The sequence below is a fragment of the Hyla sarda genome, chromosome 6 (genome assembly GCF_029499605.1).
Source record: "Hyla sarda isolate aHylSar1 chromosome 6, aHylSar1.hap1, whole genome shotgun sequence".
In the NCBI taxonomy this organism is placed as follows: Eukaryota; Metazoa; Chordata; class Amphibia; order Anura; family Hylidae; genus Hyla; species Hyla sarda.
In genome coordinates, this window is record NC_079194.1 from 256,729,447 (window position 1) to 256,756,630 (window position 27,184).

Genomic DNA, 27,184 nt, shown 5'->3' on the forward strand with positions numbered 1-27,184 from the left:
ATAACGAGATACAAATGCTGTACAATAATTTATTTTTTTCTCCTTTTTCTTATAGTTTAGACTTTGTTTTTTTATTTGATCTGTTCTTACGATCTTATCGTAAGAACAGATCAAATAAAAAAACAAAGTCTAAACTATTGTAAAGTGGCTGCATATGAATATCGATCCTGTCCGCTCTCCTATATTTGTTTTTTGTGTTTCTTCGTTGGATGGTCAGGGGATGGAGTGGTCAGCATTGCTAAAAGAGCAATGGGATGTACCATTGCTAGTTTCTGGAATTTTTCATATTTACTTTTTGATGAATAACCCCACAACAGCTGGACGGATTTGGGTGAGTGAGACATTGCTAGAAACAGGGTCACCCATACTATCTAGCTGTTGGCGCGGGTGACCCTGCTGTCAGTTTCTCTTTATGGCTCTGTATGCAGGCCCATCTCACTTCCCTCTCTCTTATGGGGGTGGTATACCATCCTTTACAGAGGGGCTATTACATTTCTCTATTATTTTAAATAATAGCATAGGCATGTGTATGCCTTGCTGTGTATGCTTATTTCAGTTGATGCACCATTCTTCGGCCATAAATCAGAGCTTTTCATATGTTTCAGAGGTGAATGTCTGCGCTGGAGATTTGGCAACAGATTATATAATTTAAAGATGGATAAAATATGAAATTCACTATATATCTCAAAGTGGTGGATGTTGTCTGCAGTCTTAATTTCTTCTTCCCCACTGACATGGTGGTCCTACTGTAGCCTACATTTCCCATTATGCAATTGACTTTGCAGATAGAAGGGGGCAGAGCCTCATAACACGATATATTCGTTATTTTCAAAATTTATTTACCTAACTCACACTTATAATAGAGTCTTATTTAGTGTTGAGCTAGCCGAGCCTGGTGAACCCGGATTTGATCCGAATTTCGGGTTTGGCACGGCTCACCGAATTTTAGAACTTTTGGCACAAACGAGTTAAAGTTTGAAATAATCATGGAACACGTGGAGTTTTGGCATCCAGCGGGCTGGTTTATGGGTCAATTAGCTCAAAAGGCCAATAGGAGAGAGCAGGGGGGGGGGGGTTTAAACAGTTAAAGGCTCACAAGGTGTTCCCTACGTGCAGTCACAGAGAGCAGGAAAGAGAGAAAGGAAACAGACAGTGTGTGTGTGAACAGGAGCCAGAATTCTTATCATGACTAGAACATCCACAGTGCAAATTCTATAGGGGCTATACAAGAATCCACTACAAAAAAGGAGATTTTATAACACTTACCGTAAAATCTCTTTCTCGAAGGATCTATTGGGAGACACAGACCGTGGGTGTATCTTGCTGTCTCTAGGAGGTGTGACACTATGGCAACAAAAACAGTTGGCTCCTCCCAGCAGGATATACCCGCCTTCAGGCTCTGAGCTAATCAGTTTAAGTTCCAGAGCAATAGGAGGAGACAAACAGGCCAAGAAAAACCCAAAACTGTCCGAGAACCAGAAGAAAAAAACATAACTGAACACACCCTCGGACAGAGAACCAAGGAAAATCCCAAAAGGGTGGGAGCTGTGTCCCCCAATGGATCCTTCGAGAAAGAGATTTTACGGTAAGTGTTAAAAAATCTCCTTTTCTCTATCGGCTCCATTGGGGTACACAGACCGTGGGACGCACCAAAGCCGTCCCTTGGGTGGGCAGATAAGCAGTCAGGCAGACGGCCGTTCCACTGCCGCCTGCAACACTTTACGGCCCAGACTAGCATCAGCCGATGCGAAGGTATGAACTCGGTAGAACCTCGAGAAAGTGTGCAAAGACGACCAGGTAGCCGCCTTTCAAATCTGCGAGGCCGAGGCTCTATTCTGGAGAGCCCAGGATGCCCCAACAGAACGGGTACAATGAGTCCCAACCCTGAAAGGAGGAATCTTCCCCTTACAGCGATAGGCCTCCGAAATGGCAGACCAAATCCACTGAGAAATGGAGGCTTTGGAAGCAGGTCGTTCCTTGCGACGACCTTCCGTAAGGACGAAAAAGGAATCACACTGACGAAACGAAGAAGTGATGGAGAGATAAGACCGAACAGCCCAAACTACATCCAGCTTGTGTAGTAAGCGCTCCTTAGGATGAGAAGGAGCAGGACAAAAAGACGGGAGGACAATGTCCCCATTGAGATAAAAGGCCGAAACCTCCTTAGGCAACAACCTTGTCTTGGTGGATCACCAGAAACGGAGAATGGCAGGAGAGAGCTGCCAATTCAGACACCCTCCGGATGGAGGTGATAGCAACAAGAAATGCCACTTTCCAAGAAAGGAGGCGGAGAGACACCTCTCTAAGGGGCTCAAAGGGTGCACCCTGGAGGGCACTCAGGATCAAATTCAAGTCCCAAGGGGGAGAGGGTGACCGATAAGGAGGAACAGCATGCGTCACTCCTTGAAGGAAAGTCCGGACATGAGAATTAGAAGCCAGGGGCCGCTGGAAAAGAACAGTAAGGGCCGAAACCTGACCTTTAAGGGAACTGAGAGACAACCCTAGTTCCAACCCCGACTGCAAAAAGGAGAGAAGACGGGGAACCGACAAGGTTACCGGGGAGAAGTCTTGAGCTTCACACCAATGAAAATAAGACCGCCAAGTACGGTGGTAAATTCTTGCGGAGGAGGGCTTACGAGCCTTGAGCATGGTGTGAATGACTTGGGAAGAGAAACCGCGGTTTCAACCGCCACGCCGTCAAATGCAGCGACTGTAAATTGGGGTGGCAAAGAGGACCCCGAGAGAGCAGGTCCGGACGGAGCGTAAGGCGCATTGGAGTGTCAGCCAGGAGCCTGACTACGTCGGCGTACCACGACCTTCGGGGGCCAACCTGGAGCTACCAGAATGGCGGGGACGTCCTCTGCCTTGAGCTTCCTCAGCACCCTGGGAAGGAGCGGAAGAGGAGGGAACAGATAGGATAGGGCAAACCCCGCCCAAGGAATCACTAGGGCATCCACGGCCAGAGCCTGAGGGTCCCGGGACTTGGACACAAAAGGAAGGATCTTCCGATTGTGCTGGGAAGCGAAGAGGTCCACATCCGGAATGCCCCAGAGGTCGCAGAGTTGTGTGAAAACCTCTGGATGTAGAGACCACTCGCCGGGGTCGGGTGAGGACCGACTGAGGAAGTCCGCTTCCCAGTTGAGCACCCCGAAATGTGAATCGCCGAAAAGGCCAGAACCTTGCTTTCCGCCCCGGTGAGAATCTTGGTCACCTCGGCCATGGCTGCCGAGCTGCGAGTGCCACCCTGTCAATTTATGTACGCCACGGCCGTGGTGTTGTCCGACTGAACGCGGACAGGACGGGACTGAAGACGGGACTCCCAATGAAGAAGACAAAGAAGAATCACCCGTAATTCTAATATGTTTATCGGAAGAAGGGTCTCCTGGGGAGACCAGAGTCCCTGAACCGTCCAATCCCTGAACACGCCGCCCCAGCCCGACAGGCTGGCATCCGTTGTAACAACCTGTCAGTGAAGGGGAAGAAACGACCGCCCTTGGAGAAGAAGGGGGGAGCGGAGCCACCAGAGCAGAGACTGACTGATCCTGCAAGGGAGAACAATCTGACGATCGAGGAACAGAGGAGACCTGTTCCATCTAGAAAGAATCGCCAGTTGAAGGGGGCGGTAATGAAACTTGGCAAAGGGTACGGCCTCCATAGTTGCCACCATCCGTACCAGGACTTCCATACAAGTGCGGATGGAGACTGATACCCGGGACCGAAGGGAGCGGACCCCCGACCGGAGCGCCAGACGTTTGTCCGGCGGAAGACAAATCCGGGCAGAGGCCGTGTCGTATTGAAGTCCCAGGAAGGTTAGAGACTGGGTAGGGTGGAGGACTGACTTGTCCCGGTTGACCATCCACCCGAAGCGAGTCAAAGTGTGAGAGTGACGTCCAGATTCTCCAAAGTCATGGGCTCTGGTTGGAGCCTTGATGAGAAGGTTGTCCAGATAGGGAATCACCGAGATTCCCCTCGACCGTAACAGGCCCATCACTGGCGCAAGGATCTTTGTAAAGACCTGAAGGGGAGAGCTACAAATTGAAAAGTGCCCCTCCGGAACCGCAAAGCGGAGGTACCGATGATGGCCTGGGAATATTGGCACATGGAGGTAGGCATCCTTGATGTCCATTGATGAAAGGAACTCCCCTTGTTCCTGGGACGCCACCACCGAACGGAGAGATTCCATTTGGAAGTGGCGGATGAGAAGGTGATGGTTGAGACGCTTGAGGTCCAAAATTGGACGCACAGAACCATCCTTCTTGGAAACCACAAAAAGATTTGAATAGAAGCCCCGAAACCGTTCCCCTGGAGGAACGGGAACAATAACCCTCGGAAGGGAGGCGAATTCGATCCGGTAACCGTTGGACACCACATGCCTGACCCAAGTGTCCTGAATGGGAGAGGTCCAAATGTCTCGAAAAAACAAGAGACGACCTCCCACCAGAGAAGAAACCGCGGGTGGGGGCCTCACTTCACGCAGAAGTGGGCTTGCGGTTGCCCGGTTTGGGCGGTTGGAGTCAGACTTCCAAGACGGCCGTGCCCGGAATGAGGGAGCCTTCTTGTCCCGCGAGGGCGCCTGCCCGGACCCTTTACTGGGGCCAGAGGTCCGAAAGGGAAAGGACTTCCTTTGGGAAGTAGGGCGAGCCTTAGTTTGAGGTAACAAGGAACTCTTACCTCCCATTGCCTCAGAGATAATCTCATCAAGGCATTTGCCAAAAAGACAGCAGCCCAAAAGAGGAAGCTCAGTGAGAGACCTTTTGGAAGTGGCATCTGCATTCCAAGCTTTAAGCCACATAGAGTGGCGGAGGGCCGCTAGGTGACCCACAGCAAAGGCAGAACAACGGGCTGACTGCATGGAAGCTGCGCACAGAAAGTCCCCAGCTTTAGCGCATTGGAGAACCAGAGCAGATAGATCCTCTGGGGGGGGGGGGGGATCCCGCTAAGATATCCTGATGGAGCTTTTGGCACCACTCCGACAGGGCCTTGGACACCCATGTCGAGGCGAAGATGGGAATAAGAGAAGAGCCAGCTGCTTCAGAAGTGAACTTCGCTAAAGATTCTACCTACTTGTCCGCGGGATCCATGAAGGCAGCGGCATCTGCCAGAGGCAGTGTAGTCGCCTTAGAGATCCGGGAGATTGGTGGATCCACAGAGGGAGGGGAAGCTACCTTAGCGACAAGGTCCTTGTCAAATGGATAACGTTCTTGAATTGTCTTGATTCCCGGGAATCTCTTGTCTGGATGTTTCCATGCGGATTCCAGAATGTCATCAAAGTAAGCAAGAGAGCTGAACCTTTTAGGTGCTGGCTTAGTACGATGAAAGGATACTTCTGGATTGACATCCGAAGATCCTGGGTTCTCCAAGGGAAAGGTGTCTCTTATGGCTGTCACCAATGAGTTCACCATAGCAATTGAGTCCGAGCGGTCCTCTGGGTCAGATGCCGGTTCGGAAGCCTCGTCCACTAGTTCACCAGGGGAATGTGAATGAGTAGAGGCAGTCTTGTAGGGGGGCGATCCAGACCGGGAACATGGTTCTGGCGTGGCAGAGCGGCGACTCCGAGAACGTCCTCTAGAGGAGCGATGTTTGTGCCCAGATGATAGGGAGGGGTGGGACCCGCGAGGGGAACGCCCATGTCTATCCGAAGACTCAATGGAAGAGTCAGACGAGGCACCCCTAGCACGCTTGTGAGAGCGTGAGGTACGAGGGGACAAAGAGCGGGCCCTCTCAGGGGTCCTGCGCCGGGATGACCCCTTCAAAGCGGACACCATTTCGTGGGAGGCCTCAGCCACCGAACGGGAGACTTGGGACAAGTCAGCCATACACTGGATCAGGGAAGAAACCCAGGCTGGAGGAGTGGCTGAACCCACCGGGACTGAAGGGGCATCAGGGGGCACCAGGGGGTCTGGGGGAGCAGAGGAGCAGGCAGAGCAAGCGGGCTCAGCGGAGCCAGGCATCTTGAATTACAGTCCTTACAGGTATAGTAAGTCACTAAATTCACAGGTTTCTGTTTAGAGGGATGAACAGCCCTGGGTACGGACATAATGGGGTAAAAAGGAGAAGACAGGCACTTTCTCACCCAGATCTGTGTCCCCTGTCAGCTGCAGTGAGGAGAAATTGCTCCGTGCAGCTAGCTAGACTCATAAGGCCAGCCAATAGGGAGGGAGGGGCATGCCTGGAGCAAGGCACGAAGTAACCGACCCCTTAAACACAGAAAATCGCGCCCACGGCGCTGCTTCGCGCCTCTGAGAGCTCCCCTCGTCAGTGGGCGGAGCTACAAGCATCGAGGAAGAAGTGTCATGGCGTCCGCTCCTTGTCCCGAGCGCCCATCAGACTGCATATGCGCTCGGGGGAACTGTGCGGGCGGCCAGAGTGCTGGCAGAGGCTGCCGGCGAATGAAAGTAAAACTGAGCCGGCGCTGAAGCACCCGGCTCATAACAGCGCCGCGGCTGCAGCCGCGTATAAGGCGCTGTGAAGGGAGATATAAGCCGGCGCTGAGAGCGCTCGAGCTGAAAAGCGCCACGGCTGACAGCCGCATATGAGGCGCTAAGTAGTGTCCAAAAAACACACACCACACACACATAATAAAGGAATTTTTGTAATATATGCCCCCTTAGTGTAACTGCTCTCCCAGCAAATGCAGCCCCTGTTAAAAAAGCCCCCAAAACTGAGGTGGGCCAAAACAGGGGGTCTCCAGAGGTTGCGAGGCTGTACCTGTGGAAAAAGGTACTTACCTCAGTCAGAAGAACTTACCCAATGGAGTCTTCAGTGAAGTCTTCAGCCAGCTTATGGTCCCTTCATCACGCCTGGCTGCTATGCGCAAGAGGCGAGCAGAGACATTGGGGGACCCGGACCCATGAGGTACCACCCAGGCGCTGACCGTTGGCGAGGGGGGGGGGTTAACAGCGCATATACGCAATGTCTGTGCCCCCTTACTCGCAATGGGGAAACGGAACCGCAGTCCCTGAGTCCCCACCTGAAAACAGAAAGAAAAAGGAATAAAAAACGAACACGTCCCTATACTAGGAAAACAAAAAACAAAACACCTGGTCTGGATAGCCCAGACCATGTCCACCTCCTTCAGACACTAAGCTTAAACTGATTAGCTCAGAGCCTGAAGGCGGGTATATCCTGCTGGGAGGAGCCAACTGTTTTTGTTGCCATAGTGTCACACCTCCTAGAGACAGCAGCATACACCCACGGTCTGTGTCCCCCAATGGAGCCGATAGAGAAAGTAACCTCTGTGTGTGGGCTGATCATAAGGGGACCTCCTGTCCATTCCTACAGAAGCCTCGTTGTGTACCACAATGCCCAGCAAGCCTTTTTCAAGGCTCATACAAAAATCTAATAAAAAAACACACCAGATTAAGTACTGAACTGAGCAAAGCTGTGCTGTGGCTGACCTGTATGATAGCAATACATATTTAAAGCACCATAAACACAGCATAAAGCCTTTACTCACATCTACAGGGATTAATCACGCAAACAGTATATCTACCGGTTGTAACAAGTAGCGCACTGAAGCATGTGCAATTAAAATGCATTAGCATTGTAGAGACACTAAGTTTATTTTCCTGGTTCAATAAAACACGCATTATATCTTCCTTGTTGTGGGATAAAAAAAAGAGTGTGCAACTGACCTGCATCTGCCTGGCTGTGAATATTCGTTTGTGAACATTTCATCAAATACACATTATATCTACTTGGTTGTTGTGACATAGCAGTGCAATTAAAAACATGTACATCCAACATGCATTATTCTTTTTTTGTTTTGATGGAACTTTTTGATCGCTTTTTATTAATATTTTTATGGTGTATGAAGTGACCAAAAATGCACAATTAGCTAACCTTATATTTTAATAGTTCGGACATTTACGCACGTGGCGGTACAACATACAACTATTTTTATTCTTTATTACATTATTTAATTTAAAAAAAATAAATGGGAAAAGGGGGTGATTTAAAGTTTTAATAGGGAAGGGGTTAATGAACTTTTATGAAAAAAATGTTTACACTTTTTTTTAACTAAAACATGCAATTTTCTGATTGCATACACTTATCAGTGTTATGCCATTGCAAAGCACCAATCAGTGTAACCGGCGATCTGCTGCTCTAGCCTGCTGCGCAGGCATGGAGCAGTAGATCGCCGATCAGACAACAGAGAGGCAGGTGAGGACTCGCCCATCGTTCGGTAAGCTGATCGGGACATCGCGATTTTTCCGCAATAGTCCCGCTCAGCTCCACTGAGCTGCCGGGATTCTTTTACTTCCGCTTTAGATGCTGCGATCAACATTGTGTCTAAAGGGTTGATGTCGGGCAGCGGCCCGATTGGCCGTGCCCGCCATTAGCTGTGGGTCCTGGCTGCCTGTAGCAACCGGGACCCACCAGGTTTAACACGTTCTCCGCCCGTGAGAACGGTTTAAACCCATTAAACTGGACCAGGGCCTACAGGTACACTCTGAGTCCTTAACCCCTTAAGGACTCAGCCCATTTGGGCCTTAAGGACTCAGACAATTTTATTTTTGTTTTCATTTTTTCTTCCTCGCCTTCAAAAAATTATAAGGGTGCGTTCCCACAGGGCGTATACGCAGCGTATTTGACGCTGCGCAAAATTTATGGCAGCAGCGGGAAATACGCTGCGTATCCCTTGCTCACTATACACACAGGGCTTTCCGGCGGCAGCCCTATGTGTGTAGTGAGTTTTGGAGGCGGGGCCGTGTGCCGGCGTGACTGTGACGCGCGGCCCCGCCTCCAAAACTCACTACACACATAGGGCTGCCGCCGGAAAGCCCTGTGTGTATAGTGAGCAAGGGATACGCAGCGTATTTCCCGCTGCTGCCATAAATTTTGCGCAGAGTCAAATACGCTGCGTATACGCCCTGTGGGAACGCACCCTAAATTTTATATTTTCATCCACAGACTAGTATGAGGGTTTGTTGTTTGCACAACCAGTTGTCCATTGTAATGCCATCACTCACTTTGCCATAAAATGTATGGCGCAACCAAAAAAAATACTATTTGTGTGGGGAAATTAAAAAGAAAACTGCAATTTAGCAAATTTTGGAAGGTTTAGTTTTCACACTGTACAATTTACGATAAAAAATTATGTGTTCTTTATTCTTTAGGTCAATACGATTAAAATGATACCCATGATAATATACTTTTCTATAAAAAAAACGTTAACCAAATTAGTACGTTTAAACTTTTTCATTTTTCTGTATCAGCGGTATGAGGGCTCATTTTTTGCGCCGTGATCGGTACTTTTTATTGATCTCATAAAAATTTTAGTACATTTTTTTTATAAAATTTTTTGGACTTTTTGGACTTTTTTTTTTTTTACGTTCACGCCATTCACCGTACGGTATCATTAACCTTTCATTTTAAGAGTTTGGATATTTACTCACGCGGCGATACCAAATATGTAAATAAAATATTTTTCGGGGGGGGGGGGGGTGAAATAGGGAAAATGGGACAATTTACGTTTTTATTGGGGAGGGTTTTTTTCACATTTATTTTACTTTTATTTTTACACTTTAATAGTCCCCATTGGGGACTATTTAGAGCAATCATTCGATTGCTAATACCGTTCAGTGCTATGCATCGGACATAGCACTGATCAGTATTATCGTTGATCTTCTGCTCTGGTCTGTTCGATCTCAGACCAGAGCAGAAGACCCGTGGAAGGCAGCAGAGGCAAGTGAGGGGACCTCCATCTGCCGTTCTGGATGATCGGATCGCCGCGGCAGCGCTGCGGGCGATCCTATCATCCATTTTAGTGACTGCGATGCTGCAGATGCCGTGATCTGTATTGATCACGGCATCTGAGGGGTTAATGGCGGACATCCGTGCGATCGGGGATGTCCACCATTACCGTCGGGTCCCTGGCTGCTATCAGCAGCCGGGACCTGCCGTGCATGACCTGAGCATCGCTCCAATGCTCGCAGTTATGCATAGGACGTAAATGTATGTCCTGGTGAGTTAAGTACCAGCTCACCAGGACGTACATTTACGTCTGGCGTCATTAAGGGGTTAAGGATTGGAGATGCAGGGCGTATGCATACGCCCTGCGTCCCCAAGAGGTTAAGTGTTCCCTTTATTTTTTTGAGCAGTGTACTTGCTGCATGGAGCGTTCAGGGTGAATACTTACATACTTAAAAAAGCTGATAGAACATGGGCATATGCCCGCACTATTCTGAAATTCCTATGGTTAGCAATGTTTCAAGACACAAGTCTGTTGAGCTTTAAAAATCAGGAATATACCTCCTAATACATCAAGGGCAGCCATATTAATATGGTATATTAAAGGGATTAGGTTAAGAGTAATTCCTACCACGTATAGTACCTGGGGTGTTACATTCTTTGATTGTATTGGTTTTACATAATGATGATGGTTATTGTTATTTTTCCCTTTAGGTGATCGGCAGCTCACTACTTTTTGTACATGACAGACGCAGCTTCTCCAACGTGTGGATGATAGATTTTGGTAAAACGACTCCAGCACCATCGCACATTACTCTAAGACATGATGTGCCCTGGGAGCCAGGAACCCATGAAGATGGCTACTTGTTTGGACTGAAGAATCTTATTGCCAGTCTCCGAGATACCATGCATATGGTAGAAGAGACTGCAGAGGTGGCCTCAGAGTGTACAGTGCAGGAGGAGGAGGAGGAGAAAGACACAGTTAAAGAAAAGACTTTACTGAAATGTAAGATGGAGGGAAATACTACAAATGGGGAAAACAAGGAGCTTTAAATGAGACAATAGGCATGCACCTCTACAGCCTGGGAGCAGATCTAAGAGTTCATGGAGTTTCTTCACAAAAATTACTAGAACAACAGAATAAGTCACTGTTGGGTGGACTTGGGCTACTGCAATGAGCCCATGTGAATGTTGCTCATGTTGATGCAGAATTTGAGAAGTGGAAGATGATCTACTAGATACTGATAGACAAAATGGAATGACTTGATCTTCTATGAAGATAAGAGGCCACTGGAAAACCAAGCACAAACACTGACCTGCTGCTTCTAGAACGGATCGTGGTCCCCTGACTGTGTTATTCTACAGCGGGATTAACTGCTACAATGCAATGACTGACTGCTTCAGGGATCAAGGGAGGAGCAGGACAATCTTTATACATTGTAATGTTCAGTTTCATTCCATTATATGACAAAACACTGTTCTTCTATTAATACCATGATGTGAGTTGTGTAAGCCAGTAAATATTTCCTAATATTGTGCAGAGTGAAGCGGACGCAGCAATATCACAGTGTGAAAGAACTTTTTGTGTCATTCATTTTACATACATCACTTTGTAAATAAAAGTGTATCCACAGACCCTCATATCATACAGTACAAAATGCCTTGACAATCGCATTACATTGTTTCCAGGTCACTGTATCTTTACATACTTTATTTATAATATATATATTATTTATACTTATTTGGCCTCACAGTCAGAAGAAAGCATTAAGATATAAAAAGCAACATTCGGGATGATCGAGGCTGCAGCGTCCCTTCATGTGACCAGACACTCCTGCATTGTGCACCATGTATCTCCAGTTAAATGGGTCAGTAAATCAAATGGGATGAATACAAGCTTCTTTGCTAGAAAGGTTAATGCACAGCTTAGGTCCAGAGAACAGGGGTCTGCGTTTCAAGGCCACCATTGCAATAAAAGTGCTTAAAGTATTTTCCCTATTAAAGTCACTCCATGATTTGTCAAATAGAGCAAAGGAAGGTTCTTGGATACATGAGAAGGATAATACAGAAGCGGAGAAATGCGAGTCATAGAAATATTCAACAGAAGGCTTATGGGTAAAAATCAAGTACTGTAGGGAGTGGCTTTCATTGTCCAAGTGTGGTCATGCAGTGATGTTGACAGCTCGATACGCAGACCCAGCAAACCAAACTCCAGACATCTTCACATATTGCAGTTTTCCTTTGGCACTTTAAGGGCAGAGAGTTTGTTTTTTGTCAGTCTTGCCCCTCATCTGCTTTCCACTTTAGAGAGTCCTCTTTGTGGGCATCGGGTCTTATTTGATTTCTCATCCCTCCTAAGAGATTTGATGTTGCCTCGGTGGCCACTATGAATGGCTTTACCACAGTGGGTGGAATCTGTCTCAGGACTCCGCCAACAGCGCCAGTCAAGCCCTTCTGTTCGTGGCCACGTGATGCTACGTCGCGTATAGTCTGAGCTGTGTCAATTACACCCTATTAAGTGGGGGAAGGGTAGTGTTATGGCAAGTCCATATTGCTACATGTACCTATCTTGTAACTGAATTATGAGAAGCACTCACCTCTCGTACGGTGTCATAGGCCTTTGCCACTCCCTCCCGTAGATCTGCAGGCTGATGTCCTCTCCTCAGTCTACGTGGCTGTCTAACATCAAGTGAGCCACGTAAAACAGGCGGTGTTGGTGAAAGAATGTCATACACAGTCTCTGCCGTGGCCTAAAATTGAGAAGAGATGTTACATGCTGTGTGTGTCTTACTGCAGTCATTGAACTGTTTAGCAATACTCTATGCTTCTATACCTGTATGGCTTGAACTAGCCGATTACTGAGTTCTAGTGCCGCCGAAGCTGTGGAGGTGCCAAAAGATGCTGCTCCTCTCTGCAAGCCACGAATGATGCGGCCATCCTTCCTGTATTGTTCAATGGGCAGCCAAAAGAGATCTCGCACTCCATGAACTAAAACAGCAAATGAACAGTAATAATTATTAGTAGAGGTCACATTATGGCAAATACATGGAAACATAGGCTACACAAAAAAAAAAAAAACTTTTGATCAATTGCAACCAGCTCCCATGACTTGTGACAATACATGTGTATAAGGCAGTGCTTTCCAACAAGTGACAGGTGGACAAAGAGTTTGGGAAACACATTTGGTTCATGGTAGTAAACAGAACAGTGTTTTCCATAATAACTGTCAGATAATTGTCTAAGTTCCCATAGTGCTGGGCGGTATACCGGTATGAAGCGGATACCGTTTTTTTTTTCTCCCATGGTATGGATTTTTGCCCATACCGCTATACCGGTCGGGCCCCTCCCCCACCCTCCGAGTCAATAAAAAAAATTTAACTTACCCATAATGGGGATGGTCCGGGCCATCCATCCTTCCTGTAATGTCCGGCGGCATTCCGGGTGGAGGGTGAACCGATCCGGGCTGTCCTTCTCCGGGGGTCCTCTTCTCCACTCTGGGCAGGCTCCGGCCTAGTACGCTGCATAGACGCCACTACACCGTGACATCAGGTGCGTCGCTGCGCACAGACGTCACTGCGCAGCGGCGTCTATGCAGCGTTACTAGGCCGGAGCCTGCCCGGAGTGGAGAAGATGACCCCCGGAGAAGAAGGACAGCCCGGACCGGTTCACCCTCCACCCGTAATGCCGCCGGACACTACAGGAAGGATGGATGGCCCGGACCACCCTCCCCGGACGGTCCCTGCAGCAACTGGGAAGGTGAGTCAGGGTTCTGGGATGGACAGGGGTCTGTATAATATACTATACCTACAGTAGGCCCTCCAGCCGTTGAGGCCCTCCAGCTGTTGCAAAACTACAACTCCCAGCTGTCCGGGCATGCTGGGAGTAGTAGTTTTGCAACAGCTGGAGGCACCCCTAGTTTGGAAACACTGACCTATACTATACACTACTATATAGTCCAACATGCTGGGAGTTGTAGTTTTGCAACAGCTGGAGGCTGTAGGGTTGTTTGTTACATCTATTTAAAAGGGTACTCCACTGCCCCAGTGTTCAGATCATTTAGTTCCAAAAGACCATTTAGTTCCGCTACGCCACCTCAATGCAAGTCTCAATGTAAAAAAAAATAAAAATACCGTGATACTTTAGAAAAATACCGTGATACTCATTTTGGTCATATCGCCCAGCACTAAGTTCCCACTTATATATTTTTATTATTCCAATTCTAAGAAGCTTTGCTAATAGTCTAGTTTAAAAATGTACGCCCATTTTGTGTCTAAAGCTCTAAAAGAATGAGCTTGAGGCCATACTGCCTTCTGTCACCTACTTCTAGCAAATGGACATTTTGGGAGGTAAGGCTATGTTCAGAACTAGGTCGAGGCTCCATTTGCTTTTCCAATTACCTGCTCTATCTAGGGGCAGGAGAACGTAAATAAAAAAATATGGAGTTGACAGATCCGCTGACAGACAGGAATGGAGCCAGATGGACCCTACTGACTATAATGGGGCCTCCAATGCAGATGTGAAGAAATCAAAGCAAGAAATAGCAGGACGATGCTTTGACTGCAACAAGCTATGCTTTCCTATCTGAACCCTCCACCCCCAGAAAACAACCAGGAGCATTCCTCTAACCTAAGTGTAAGGGGGCCAAACTCACTCACTCAACAGATGATGAAGAATAAAAGGTATAAAGAAAGATCGGGCAAGTCAAATTTGAACTCCTGATCATTTTGTTCTTTCTGGAGATAAGCTGCTGCCAGAGATGTTTATGGCAGAAGTATGGCTAAATGCTTGGCGTTGCTACGTAAATGTACATGTTGTTAAGCAAACATTCATTTAAATAAATACAAAATGGTCCAAACTGAAACACATAATTGGTCCATGTATTTACTAGCAGAGTACCCGGCGCTGCCCGGTTTTTCCTACCTTATCCTTGTGGGGAAGGAAAAGCAACAAAGGAGGAAGCTTTTGTCCTCATATCCAGTCCCTAAATCCTGACCCCATAGCCCCTCCTTATATCCCGACCCCAAATCCCCTCCTCATATGCCGACCTCATATCCTGTCCTCATATTTTGTTCTGAGTTGTGGTAAAGATATTGTAAACTGAAAATAAAAGGGGTGTGGTTTAAAATGTGGGCGTGTCTTTGTGAGATGGGACATGGCATGCAGGGAGGGTGTGGCTTCCCAGCTGCACTGACGCATTCACCAGGAGAAGCAGAGCGGAGCTTGTGGAGTATGGCACCAGAAGTCCTATATACTTGCAGGGGACTTGAAACAAAAACCCCATCCTTCACATATGGGGGCAGGTTAGGGGTTAATTTAACTATTATATATTTTTATTTGACATATAAGTAACATGTGACCAAGTATTATCAAAATATCTCCAGCCGTTTGGAAGTTAAGCAGTAACATATTTCCCATAGACTTGTATGGGACTTTAAATAAAACCCCCGACCCGGGCAAATGGGGGTGAATAAGGGTTAAATTACCTATCCTATGTTTGTTGTTGATATATAAGTAACATGTGGCCAAGTTTCATGTTAATATCTTTAGTGGTTTGGAAGTGATGCTGGAACATACACACACATACACGTTGAGTTATTTATATATACGGTATATATATATATATATATATATATATATATATATATATAGATAGATAGATAGATAGATAGATAGATAGATAGATAGATAGATAGATAGATAGATAGATTCATTTAACCCCTTAAAGGGGTACTCCGCCCCTAGACATCTTATTATGTATCCAAAGGATAGGGCATAAGATGTCTGATCCATGTTCTCAGTAGCGGCACCCCGCCGTCATCACAGCACAGTGGAATATCTCTGTGCATGATGACTGGGCGATACAGGGGCCGGAGCACCATGACGTCACGGCTCTGGCCCCTCCTGACATCACTCCCTGTCCCCTCAATGTAAGTCTATGGAAGGGGGCATGACGGCCACCACACCCACTCCCATAGATTTGTATTGAGGGGGCGGGACATGACAGCACAAGGGGCCGGAACCGTGCTCCGGCCCCTGTATTGCCCAGTCATCATGCACAGAGATTTTCCTCTGTGCTGTGATGACGATGGGGTGCCGCTACTGAGAAAGCAGTGGGTCCCCAGTGGTGGGACCCCCGTGATCAGACATCTTATCCCCTATCCTTTGGATAGGGGATACGATATCTAGGGGCGGAGTACCCCTTTAAGGACAGAGTTTTTGTTTTTTTTATGCAATTTCATTTCTATCTCTTTTTCCATCCACTGACCTTTGTAAGTTTTTTTTTGTGTGGGACCAATTGCACTTATATTGACATCTTTCCCTTTACCATAAAATATATGTGACTTTTGATCACTTTTTATAAAAAAATTTCTGGTATGTAATGGGAACAAAAATCAACAATTTTGGACTATAGCCATTTTTTTTTATGTTCATGCCATTTAAAGTTTGGGATGATAAACATTACATTTTTAATAGTTCTGACATTTTCGCACACGGCTATAACAAATATATTAATTTTTTTATAACTTGTAAAGTGGGAAAAGAGGGTGATTACATTTTTTATTGCAATGTGGGGCATATTCACATAAAAAAAAAACGTATCCCCTATCCTAAGGATAGGGGATAAGTTTCAGATCGCGGGAGGTCCGACCGCTGCCCCCCCCCCCACCCGTGATCTCCTGTGGAGAAAGGGGCGTGTTGACCACCGCACGAAGTGGCAGCTGACACGCCCCCTCAATACAACTCTATGGCAGAGCCGGAGAGCTCCCTTCGGCAATCTCCGGCTCTGCCATAGCGATGTATTGAGGGGGCGTGTCGGCCGCCGCTTCGTGCGGTGGTCGACACCCGCTATCTGGCCAGTGAGCCGGAGCTCCGTACAGAGGGATCGTAGGGGGCCCCAGTGGTCGGACCCCCCGCGATCTGAAACTTATCCCCTATGCTTAGGATAGGGGATATGTTTTTCACCACTGGACTACCCCTTTAATTCCCACAGTGGACTATTTATAGGCAGACCATAGAAAATGATCACAGGAGCCTGATGTGGAGCAGGTGAGCGGAGCGACACTCGGGACGTACATGTACATCCTGGTGTGCCAAGCACTGGGTAGCCAGGGAGTACAGGTACGTCTTGCATTAAATAAATTCATTTTTGATAAACATCATTTGCTGTGGAGATGTAAGTGGCAGCACGCATATAAGCATTCCTCTGCCTTCTTATAAGCTCAAGATGGGTCCCTCCTGGATGGAACTGGTCAGATACCATCTGCATAAGCAGCCACCTCTTCTACAGTACCTCAATGTGTAGGTGACACTATTCTGTCATACTCCAGGTGAGCAGCCACCTACTGTATTTGGGGTTCAGAGAGTGCACTTTACTATTCCACATAGCCAACTATATTGAACAAGGCAACGATATTAAACAAGGCAACCCCCCTATTGTCTTTTCTTTCTTCTTCCCAGCCAGAAGAGTCTGGCAGTAGCTTACTTACCAATCTCCATTACAAACATGTACGCTTGGCTGAGTTGAGCATACATGTGTTTAGGGAGGACACAGCTGACTATCGGAGGTGTTATGGGTACCTTAAAGCTGCCAGGACGCTCACATTCACATGGTCAGAAGTCACATACTACTTACACAGCTGTACAACAGAATGCATGGGGCCCACTCCTCCCAGAATCCCTGGCAGCTGATTTTTGCGAATGTCCGTCAGCCACTCATTGAGAGCATAAGAGAAAACCTTGTCTGTTCCAAGCAACCTGTGGGTATGAGTAGAAAAATCATCTAAATATTATTGGGACTGATGGGCAGTAAGACAGTGTTATCGCACCTTCGTATTACACCTCAGTTAAACTGAACCTGAATTTTGGGGAAATAAACACAGAACACTAAACTTTACAAAGTTTTCTTTTACAACAGCAGTGAATGTGAACAGCTGTATTCACTTCGATATCATAAAGACATTGTAATATCACAGGCATGGTCCCAACTGGCATACAATGTGTATGACCCAGCCTGAACCGCTGTGTTAGAACCACAGGAAAGAAAACATTTCCCGTGCGTCTCCTTGAGATCTAAAAAGATCATCAGATAGGTGGGTTTCCCTCAGTACAAGGGCAGATCTAAAAACAGCATGTTTATATATCCACTTGCACTTCTTTGGTCTAAGGCATTTTACTTCCTTTTTTAACATAAAGTAATAAACATCCTAGTCTTACAGACTGTAATATGTTGTTGTTGTTTTTTTTTTACTTTGTTTTTCCGATATCGAGTGATGGAGCGGAGTGTTAGCGTAGCATGTGGTGCGGTGTATATCTTAGGGAACCTGTGCTGTATACTGTACTGTCATGCTTTGAGTGATTGTAATTTATTGTACGACTTGAAATGACGACTGAATGATGAATAAAGCTCTTTCAATACCTCGTCTTACTATTAGCCCTATTTCCGAAAGCTGTTAAGCAGCACACAAAGCCCCTATGGTTGAGGACTATTGAGCTGTAGTACTCAGGATGTCGTGGTATGGTGACTTCATATGGACCGGTTTTATTAGAGAAGTATGTTTCTAGAAGAAAATATCATCAAACGGAACAAATCTTTGCTATGCAGAATTGTGTACTTGGGTAACAATAGATCCTTCACATTTTTTTTACCTCATAGGGTTAAAAAGGAAAGTCAAATGTAAAAACCACTCAGCAATCTGATTGGTTGCTATGGGCAACTTTGCCTCTCCACAGGTTTTCATAAATCTCCCCCTATGTGATTTCAGTTTTGCAATTTACAATGTTAAAGGGGTACTCCGGTGGAAAACATTTTTTTTTTTAAATCAACTGGTGCCAGAAATCTAAACAGATCTGTAAATTACTTTAAAAAAAAATCTTAATTCTTCTACTACTTATTAGCTGCTGAATACTACAGAGGAAATGGTTTTCTTTTTGGAACACAGAGCTCTCTGCTGACATCATGAGCACAGTGCTCTCTGCTGACATCTCTGTCCATTTTAGGAACTGTCCAGAGCAGCATATGTTTGCTATGGGGATTTTCTTTTATTCTGCACAGTTCTTAAAATGGACAGAGATGTCAGCAGAGAGCACTGTGATCATGATGTCAGCAGAGAGCACTGTGTTCCAAAGAGAAAAGAATTTCCTCTGTAGTATTCAGCAGCTAATAAGTACAGGAAGGATTAAGGATTTTTTTAATAGAAGTAATTTACAAATCTGTTTAACTTTATGGCACCAGTTGATTAAAAAAATAAAAAATAAATAAAAAAAAGGTTTCCACCGGAGTACCCCTTTAACCCCTTAAGGACTCAGGGTTTTTCCGTTTTTGCACTTTCATTTTTTCCTCCTTACCTTTTAAAAATCATAACCCTCTCAATTTTCCCCCTAAAAATCCATATTATGGCTTATTTTTTGCGTCACCAATTCTACTTTCCAGTGACATCAGTCATTTTACCTAAAAATTCACGGCAAAACGGAAAAAAAAATCATTGTGCGACAAAAATCGAAGAAAAAACGCCATTTTGTAACTTTTGGGGGCTTCCGTTTCTAGGCAGTGCATATTTCGGTAAAAATTACACCTTATCATTATTTTGTAGGTCCATATGGTTAAAATGATCCCCTACTTATATAGGTTTGATTTTGTCGTACTTCTGGAAAAAATCCTAACTACATGCAGGAAAATTTATACGTTTAAAAATGTCATCTTCTGACCCCTACAACTTTTTTATTTTTCCACGTACAGGGCGGTATGAGGACTCATTTTTTGCGCCATGATCTGAAGTTTTTAAGGGTACAATTTTTGTGTTGATCGGACTTTTTGATCACTTTTTATTCATTTTTTAATGGTATAAAAAGTGACCAAAATACGCTATTTTGGACTTTGGAATTTTTATACGCGTACGTCATTGACCGTGCGGTTTAATTAATGATATATTTTTATAGTTCGGACATTTACGCACGCGGCGATACCACATATGCTTTTTTTATTTACACTGTTTTATTTTTTTTATGGGAAAAGGGGGGTGATTCAAACTTTTATTAGGGAAGGGGTTAAATGACCTTTATTAACACTTTTTATTTACTTTTTTTTGCAGTGTTATAGGTCCCATAGGGACCTATAACACTGCACACACTGATCTCCTATGCTGATCACTGGCGTGTATTAACACGCCTGTGATCAGTTTTATCGGCGATTGACTACTCCTGCCTGGATCTCAGGCACAGAGCAGTCATTCTTCGATCGGACACCGAGGAGGCAGGTAAGAGCCCTCCCGGTGTCCTGTAAGCTATTCGGGACGCCGCGATTTCACCGCGGCGGTCCCGAACAGCCCGACTGACTAGCCGGGATACTTTCACTTTTGCACCGGCGGTCAGCTTTTACCGCCGCTTCTAAAGGGTTAATACCGCACATTGCCGCGATCGGCGATGTGTGGTATTAGCCGCGGGTCCCAGCCGTTGATGAGCGCCGGGACCGACGCGATGTGATATCGCGGGAGCCGGCGCAGGACTTAAATATACGTCCTGCGTCGTTAAGGGGTTAAATGACTGTGTGGAATTGCAGATAGTTGTCATTGCCATGACATGAAGGTCTAAAGCAGTGTTTCCCAACCAGGGTGCCTCCAGCTGTTGCAAAACTACAACTCCCAGCATGCCCGGACAGCCAGCGGCTGTCCGGGCATGCTGGGAGTTTTAGTTTTGCAACAGCTGGAGATGCCCTAGTTGGGAAACACTGGTGTAAGGTAATGCTTTACTGCATATGCTGCAAACAAAAATTTGCCAATAACAATATTTTCATTTGTTTTGTGGTGAGCGGACAGCAGTAATCTATATTCTGAAAAGAATCGGAATTCTACATTTACCCGTGCCTGCAGTACAGTCGCTTCAGTTTCAGTTCTGAGCAGTTTAACTGGGCCAGTCCGATTAATATTCCAGCGAATGTTCCCTATAATAAAAGACAGATCTGATCGAGCCAATATCAAACACAATCCTATGAATAGTATGTTCTCCCTCCATATTACTCTGCCATATAAACATATCTGTGTGTGTGTATATATATATATATATATAGACACAGGATCAGCAATCCCTAATATAGATGCAGAACACTATGGGGGAGATTTATCAAAACCCGTCCAGAGGAAAAGTTGCTGAGTTGCCCATAGCAACCAATCAGACCGCTTCTTTCATTTTGCAGAGGCCTTGTTAAAAATGAAAGAAGCGATCTGATTGGTTGCTATGGGCAACTGAGCAACTTTTCCTCTGGACAGGTTTTGATAAATCTCCCCTATACATTATATAGTTTAGGGAATATCCGATTCCGAACAAGTGCCTTGCGTACGTTTTGTGCCCATTTGAAGAACATGTTTCCCTGAAACAGAGAACTAGTTAAAAGCACACATGGTAGAGTAGATATACCACCACCTTCACCACAAAGAGCACACAGGGAAGTCCCCGCTATGTCAAATAGACGGACAAGAAGCCAGTTTACGACGTGACAGAAAGCGCCAGTCATGACTTACCACCTGCTCTGTGGTTACGTGTTTGCCTTGATAATCCAGCCAGATCGGCACCTCCGATGTGAAGCGAAATTCTCTGACGAAAACAAAAATAGATGTGATGTTCACAGAAAGGCAATGTTAGGAAGGCTGTCTGTTTGGTTACCCCTTTTCTTTTAGGTCACTCTAAACTGGCCCCCCCTGCAGTGTAATGTGGGTAACATTACATTCACTAAAGGCTATAGTAAATGACATCTGTCTTATTATCCTGCATCTAAAATGAAAAACAAAACAACTACACTGCTCAAAAAAAATAAAGGGAACACTTAAACAACACAATGTAACTCCAAGTCAATCACATTTCTGTGAAATCCCACTGTCCACTCAGGAAGCAACACCGACTGACAATTTCACATGCTGTTGTGCAAATGGAACAGACAACAGGTGGAAATTATAGGCAATTAGCAAGACACCCCCAAATAAAGAAGTGTTACTGCAGGTGGTGATCACAGAACACTTCTCAGTTCCTATGCTTCCTGGCTAATGTTTTGGTCACTTTTGAATGCTGGCGGTGCTTTCACTCTAGTGGTAGCATGAGACGGAGTCTACAACCCACACAAGTGGCTCACATAGTGCAGCTCATCCAGGATGGCACATCCATGCAAGCTGTGGCAAAAAGGTTTGCTGTGTCTGTCAGCGTAGTGTCCAGAGAATGGAGGCGCTACCAGGAGACAGGCCAGTACATCAGAAGATGTGGAGGAGGCCGTAGGAGGGCAACAACCCAGCAGCAGGACCGCTACCTCTGCCTTTGTGCAAGGAGCAGCAGGAGGTCTTTCAAAAAAGGATGGGATATGTGGTATCTGGGTGAAAGTGTGGTGACCAGGTGCTCTATAAACCCAGTGCAATCTCAATAGAAAAAATGCTCACACACACTATATGACTCCAATAATTCTTCTTTCTTTATATATAATCGTCAATGTTACAAAAAATCAACATTGCATAATCACCCAGAGTGTGTACAAAATAGTCCACAAGATGTTACCAGGCGATATAGCCGCCTTCTCAGATGCCCATGTGCAGCCGCACAGTCATACTTTTTCATCCGTCTCCGTTCACTGTTGGTCAGGTGAGAACATCTGCAACGTTTCAGAGGCAACGCCTCCTTTGACAAGCATGCTTGATGCTTGACAAATGCATTGCCACTGAAACGTTGCAGATGTTCTCACCTGACCAACAGTGAATGGAGACGGCTGAAAAAGTATTGTAAACACGAAAGCATTTCATACAATTAGTTCATTCATTCAGATCTAGGATATGTTATCTTAGTGTTCCCTTTATTTTTTTGAGCAGTGTATGTTATGAGGCATGATTAAAATATAATACCATTTTGTGTATACAGCTCCTATGCATACCTATATGTCTCCATGGTAACAGACCACAAACAAACTGTGAAGTCTGATCCTGCAGTCATACCCTCTTATCAGCAGAAAGTATGGAGCAAAAGATGAAAAACATTATATAGATGACAGAGATTGTCTGTAGTCCCTCTTTCAGAGGTGTGTAGGCTAGATTGGGGGGGGGGGGGGATCTATAGACTAATAGGTAAGTAAGATGCCACTTTTGACTAATAGAATATATTAGAAAGTTTTTCACATGTCTAATTTATTCAAAAAGATGCCTGGTCCCCACTGACTAGCGCTTCCTGCTATTGTCTGAACATGCAGGAAAGGTCAGTGACTGAGGGGAGTCACTGCTATGGCCAATAAGTGGCTGAATGGGCATTTATTATGTGTCAATACAAAAGCAGGAAGCACCGATCGGCAGGGATCAGGGACCACTGGAATGGGGGCTGCTGTGGTAGAAGATCTGACAGCTTAGAGTCTCTCTTTTTGTGCCAACATGAGCTAATAACGAAACATTCTTTAGAGCCAGACAACTCCTATACATTTTAAAGATAATAAATGTAGCCACGGTATGGCCCATTCTACGTCTCTTGTCTCACCTGAAGTAAATAGGCTGGTCAGATGCTGAGCTAAGAGATGACGTGTCCTCCTCATTGGAATCCAAGGAATTCTCCAATCCTCCTTCACAATCTGAGGCACTGTGTTTTCTAAGGCTTTCCATACGAGATGCTGGGGATAAAGGGGAGATCTTAGCAAAGGAAACACAACCTGTAGTTTTATCATGTAGGAAAAATAGTGCAAGGAGCACTTACCATCTGAACCAACCTCCATAGCAACCACAGGCTGAATACCAGAGGCCAAACTAGTGAAGAAGTCTTTCAGAAAGAAGAGAGCATCCTGTAGAAATATATCCACTTAATCCAAATGACTGGGAGATTGAAGCACGGAGATCTGCAGAACTAGACGCAACTATTACACTTACCTGATCAATGTTTAGGCGGAGTGGCATTAAGGACATTCGGAGGCAGCATTCAGGACCCCCTAACCCGGCCTCAGGATGCACATGGAGGGCTTTTATTGTTAGCTTTGGGGAGATGAAACAAGAGAAGTATGAAGTGTAAAGTATTCATGGAACATTTTTTGTCTTTAATATATCATCTATTAAAGCCTGAAGAAGACCCCTTAAAGGGGTACTCTGCTGCTCAGCGTTTGGAACAAACTGTTCTGAACGCTGGAGCCAGCGCCGGGAGCTGAGCAGCGGAGTACCCCTTTAATGCCTAAGGTTCTGTAATACACAGTTTATTATTTTTTAAATATAAAAAGGAGATGTGACATGTATGATACAATACCGTGGGCAAAAAAACCAAACGTGAAAATAAGAAGAATTCTTAGTATCAATGTAACATGGGAAGGGTATCGCTCTCGCTCTGTAACCACCCCTGGGGTTTTATCTGATATTAGGGCTGGGCGGTATGGCCAAATAGGTGTATCGCGGTATTTTTGTAACTTATGGCGGTTCCATGGCATATAACGGTATTCCCTCCGCTTCCCCCAAAATTAATTATTAACCCAGCGCTGCACTGTCCCTATCGGGGTACTACTCATGTCACCCACAAGCGCTGCTCTCCTCGTCCTCCTGTTTATTGCGGCTGCCGGCGCTGACACTCTATACTGAGCGGTATCCCTATACTGTATCCCTATGCCCGGGCTGCAAAAGGTAAACAAAATAAAACTAACGCATGTTCTGACGTCGGCCTTACGCTGGGGATGTGAACATCGGACGGGAACAGCCTGTCACCGGCCGCAGCGATGTTCCGCCTCGGCCGGTGATAGGCTGAGCCCACTGTCATGTAGGAAGCCGGCTTCTAACATGACAGTGGGCTCAGCCTATCACCGGCCGAGGCAGAACATCGCTGCGGCCGGTGATAGGCTGACGGCTGTCCCACGTTCCCATCCCCAGGAAGCTGGTCCGGACAGACGGGGAAAGGTGAATTAAAGTTTATTTTGTTTACTTTTTGCAGCCCGGGCATAGGGATACAATATAGAGCAGTGGTTTGCAATCTGCGGACCTCCAGATGTTGCAAAACTACAACTTCCAGCATGCCCGGACAACCAACGGCTGAATATTAATATTAAAAATAGGGGTCTGTCTATTACATTACTTAATTCCTTTAGAACATGGGGGTGAATGCCATCTGGACCTGGTGATTTGTCTGTTTTGATTTTTTGTAGGGGGCACTGTACTTCTTCCTGGGTTTAGACAGGTGACCTGTACAGGGGATTTTACCTTATCTCTCTGTATTTCACGTGGCATTTCATTTTCCTTGGTGAATACAGTGGAGAAGAATTTGTTTAATATATTTGCTTTTTCCTGATCCCCGTTTATAATTTCTTCCTCATCATTTTTTAAAGGGCCAACACCCCTTAACATTTTTTTCCATCCATATTTGTTTTCTTTTATTTCTGACCATTTTATTCCCATAAGGTATATACATCTTACAGTGAGAATTTAAGATATTTTTAAAAGTCTCCCATTTAGTGTCAGAATTGTTCTTTTTGAGGACATTATCCCATTTTATATTGTTAAGGGCTTCTCTGAGTTGATCAAACTTTGCCTTCGTAAAGTTCATTGTTTTTGTGGCCCCTCGAGAGATTCCCTTATTGAAGAACAATTTATAATGTATTATATTATGATCACTATTTCCCAGGTGTCCTTCTACTTGCACATTAGTTACTCTGTCAGATCTGTTGGTTAATATTAAGTCTAGTAGGGCGCCCCCTCTGGTCGGGCCCTGCACCATTTGGGACAGATAATTGTCTTTAGCTATAGTCAGAAACCTGTTTCCTTTATGAGATTCACAGTTCTCAGTCTCCCAGTTTATATCAGGATAGTTAAAGTCCCCGATTATTATCACCTCATTCTGATTTGCTGCCTTGTTTATTTGCCTCAGTAATTGATCTTCTGCCTCTTCCATTATGTTTAGTGGCTTATAGCAAACCCCTATCAGAATTTTTATCTCCATATATTTCTACCCATAATGACTCCACATTATCGTTTCCCTCCCGTATATCCTCCCGCAGTGCGGCCTTCAGACTGGACTTTACATAAAGATAAAACTCCTCCCCCTTTCCATTTTGTCTGATCCTTCTTGAATAGACTATATCCCTGTATGTTGACTGCCCAGTCACAGTTATCATCCAACCAAGTCTCTGTTATAACCGCTATGTCATAATTCTCCTCAGACATCAAACACTCCAGTTCGTCAGTTTTAATGGACAGACTTCTGGCATTAGTCAACATGCAAATCAATGGTGTATGTTTTTTTTTATTCCATATGAAGCCTATTCCTATTAAAGATTCTAACCGCTCCCTCTGCTCCATCCCCAGGTACATTATAAAGTACCCCCCTCTCTATCTACACTATCTTTCCCCTGTATGTCGTAGATTCCCTCCCCCCAGTCCCTAGTTTAAACACTCCTCCAACCTTCTAGCCATCTTCTCCCCAAGCACAGCTGCACCCTTCCCATTGAGGTGCAGCCCGTCCCTATGGTAGAGCCGGTAACCGACAGCGAAGTCAGCCCAGTTCTCCATGAACCCAAACCCCTCCTTCCTACACTAGCTTCTGATCTCCCGCTGCCTCTCTGGTGTGGCTCGTGGTACAGGTAATAGACCCTGCCTCCCCCGTGATGCACGCCTGTGACCCCATCAGTCAATAAAGAACTCTCGGATGGTGAGTGCAGTCCCAGGTCATTTTATTTATTTATAATTTTTTGTGCTGTTTGGACTTAGCACCACCGCTACCAAGTTATATTCAGGATCTCCTTGTCCAATCCTTGATACTAATCTGCACTTTTTAGTCTTGCAAGTGCCGGGCCCTCTATACTTCTTTGAGTTAACATTCAACATGTAGCACAGTCTGGAGGCATCATGTCGGGAAGTTTCATTATAACTTATCATTTACTCATGTAAATCTAAGCCTATTCTGGCCAAGTAGTCTAGTGGGCGGTCCTTCTTAGTAGTTAACTATATGCACACTTCTACACAGATAGCTGTCAATCCCTGAGTAGGACCACCCACATGACTACTTAGCCCAGAAAGAGCAGAGCTTTATATGAATAAATAAGTAATTATATATTAATCTGTTTACTGCCTCCTGATCTATAACATGATGACTGCCGATTGGACTGTATTTTTAATGTGACAGGTTCTCTTTAACCTTTTAGTGTAAAATGAATCAATGAATTACAATACAAGACTTCTTATTGTGCTCCAGTTCTGAAACTCAAGGAAAATGTCATAATTAGGAACATGGTGCTATCAGAGGCAATTGCTAAAGATTTTACCCTACAACATCACAGACATTGCTGGATCAGTCACAAATAATCAAGTTTCATCCTACCTAGGGTTGCTGTTCATAGCGGCGATCAGACATGATCTTTTATTCCGTTATGCAAGTAACTAGGAAGCGTGGCCAAAAACCCTCCTTTGCAATCTAACTGACAGGTCTGGTGCGGGATTTCAACAGCATGCACAATGAAGTAAGCAATGTCAGATTGATCAGTAAAAATAAGAGTAAACGGGTTGGATAGCAATTATGA

The 27,184-nt window shown here is 45.4% G+C and overlaps 2 protein-coding genes across 4 annotated transcripts in view; one reads left to right on the forward strand and one right to left on the reverse strand.

Moving 5' to 3' along the window:
- Window positions 1-11,227, forward strand: part of LOC130276966 (inositol-trisphosphate 3-kinase B-like) — a 90,739-nt gene extending 79,512 nt beyond the window's left edge. For all 3 annotated transcript variants that reach the window (XM_056527049.1, XM_056527050.1, XM_056527051.1), the window contains exon 8: window positions 10,408-11,227. In XM_056527049.1, coding sequence (XP_056383024.1) covers window positions 10,408-10,746 — 339 coding nt within the window. In that variant the 3' untranslated portion in view covers window positions 10,747-11,227. The remainder of the gene's footprint in view (window positions 1-10,407) is intronic.
- Window positions 11,228-11,367: 140 nt separating this feature from the next.
- The window catches only part of ATG2A (autophagy related 2A), a 157,625-nt gene continuing 141,808 nt past the window's right edge, over window positions 11,368-27,184 (reverse strand). The window contains exons 34-42 of the mRNA XM_056527047.1: window positions 23,568-23,669; window positions 23,398-23,482; window positions 23,185-23,314; window positions 21,207-21,279; window positions 20,547-20,629; window positions 17,327-17,448; window positions 12,527-12,681; window positions 12,291-12,443; window positions 11,368-12,204 (exon numbers count right to left, since the gene is read on the reverse strand). Of these exons, the coding sequence (XP_056383022.1) occupies window positions 11,968-12,204; window positions 12,291-12,443; window positions 12,527-12,681; window positions 17,327-17,448; window positions 20,547-20,629; window positions 21,207-21,279; window positions 23,185-23,314; window positions 23,398-23,482; window positions 23,568-23,669 (1,140 nt within the window). The 3' untranslated portion in view covers window positions 11,368-11,967. The remainder of the gene's footprint in view (window positions 12,205-12,290; window positions 12,444-12,526; window positions 12,682-17,326; window positions 17,449-20,546; window positions 20,630-21,206; window positions 21,280-23,184; window positions 23,315-23,397; window positions 23,483-23,567; window positions 23,670-27,184) is intronic.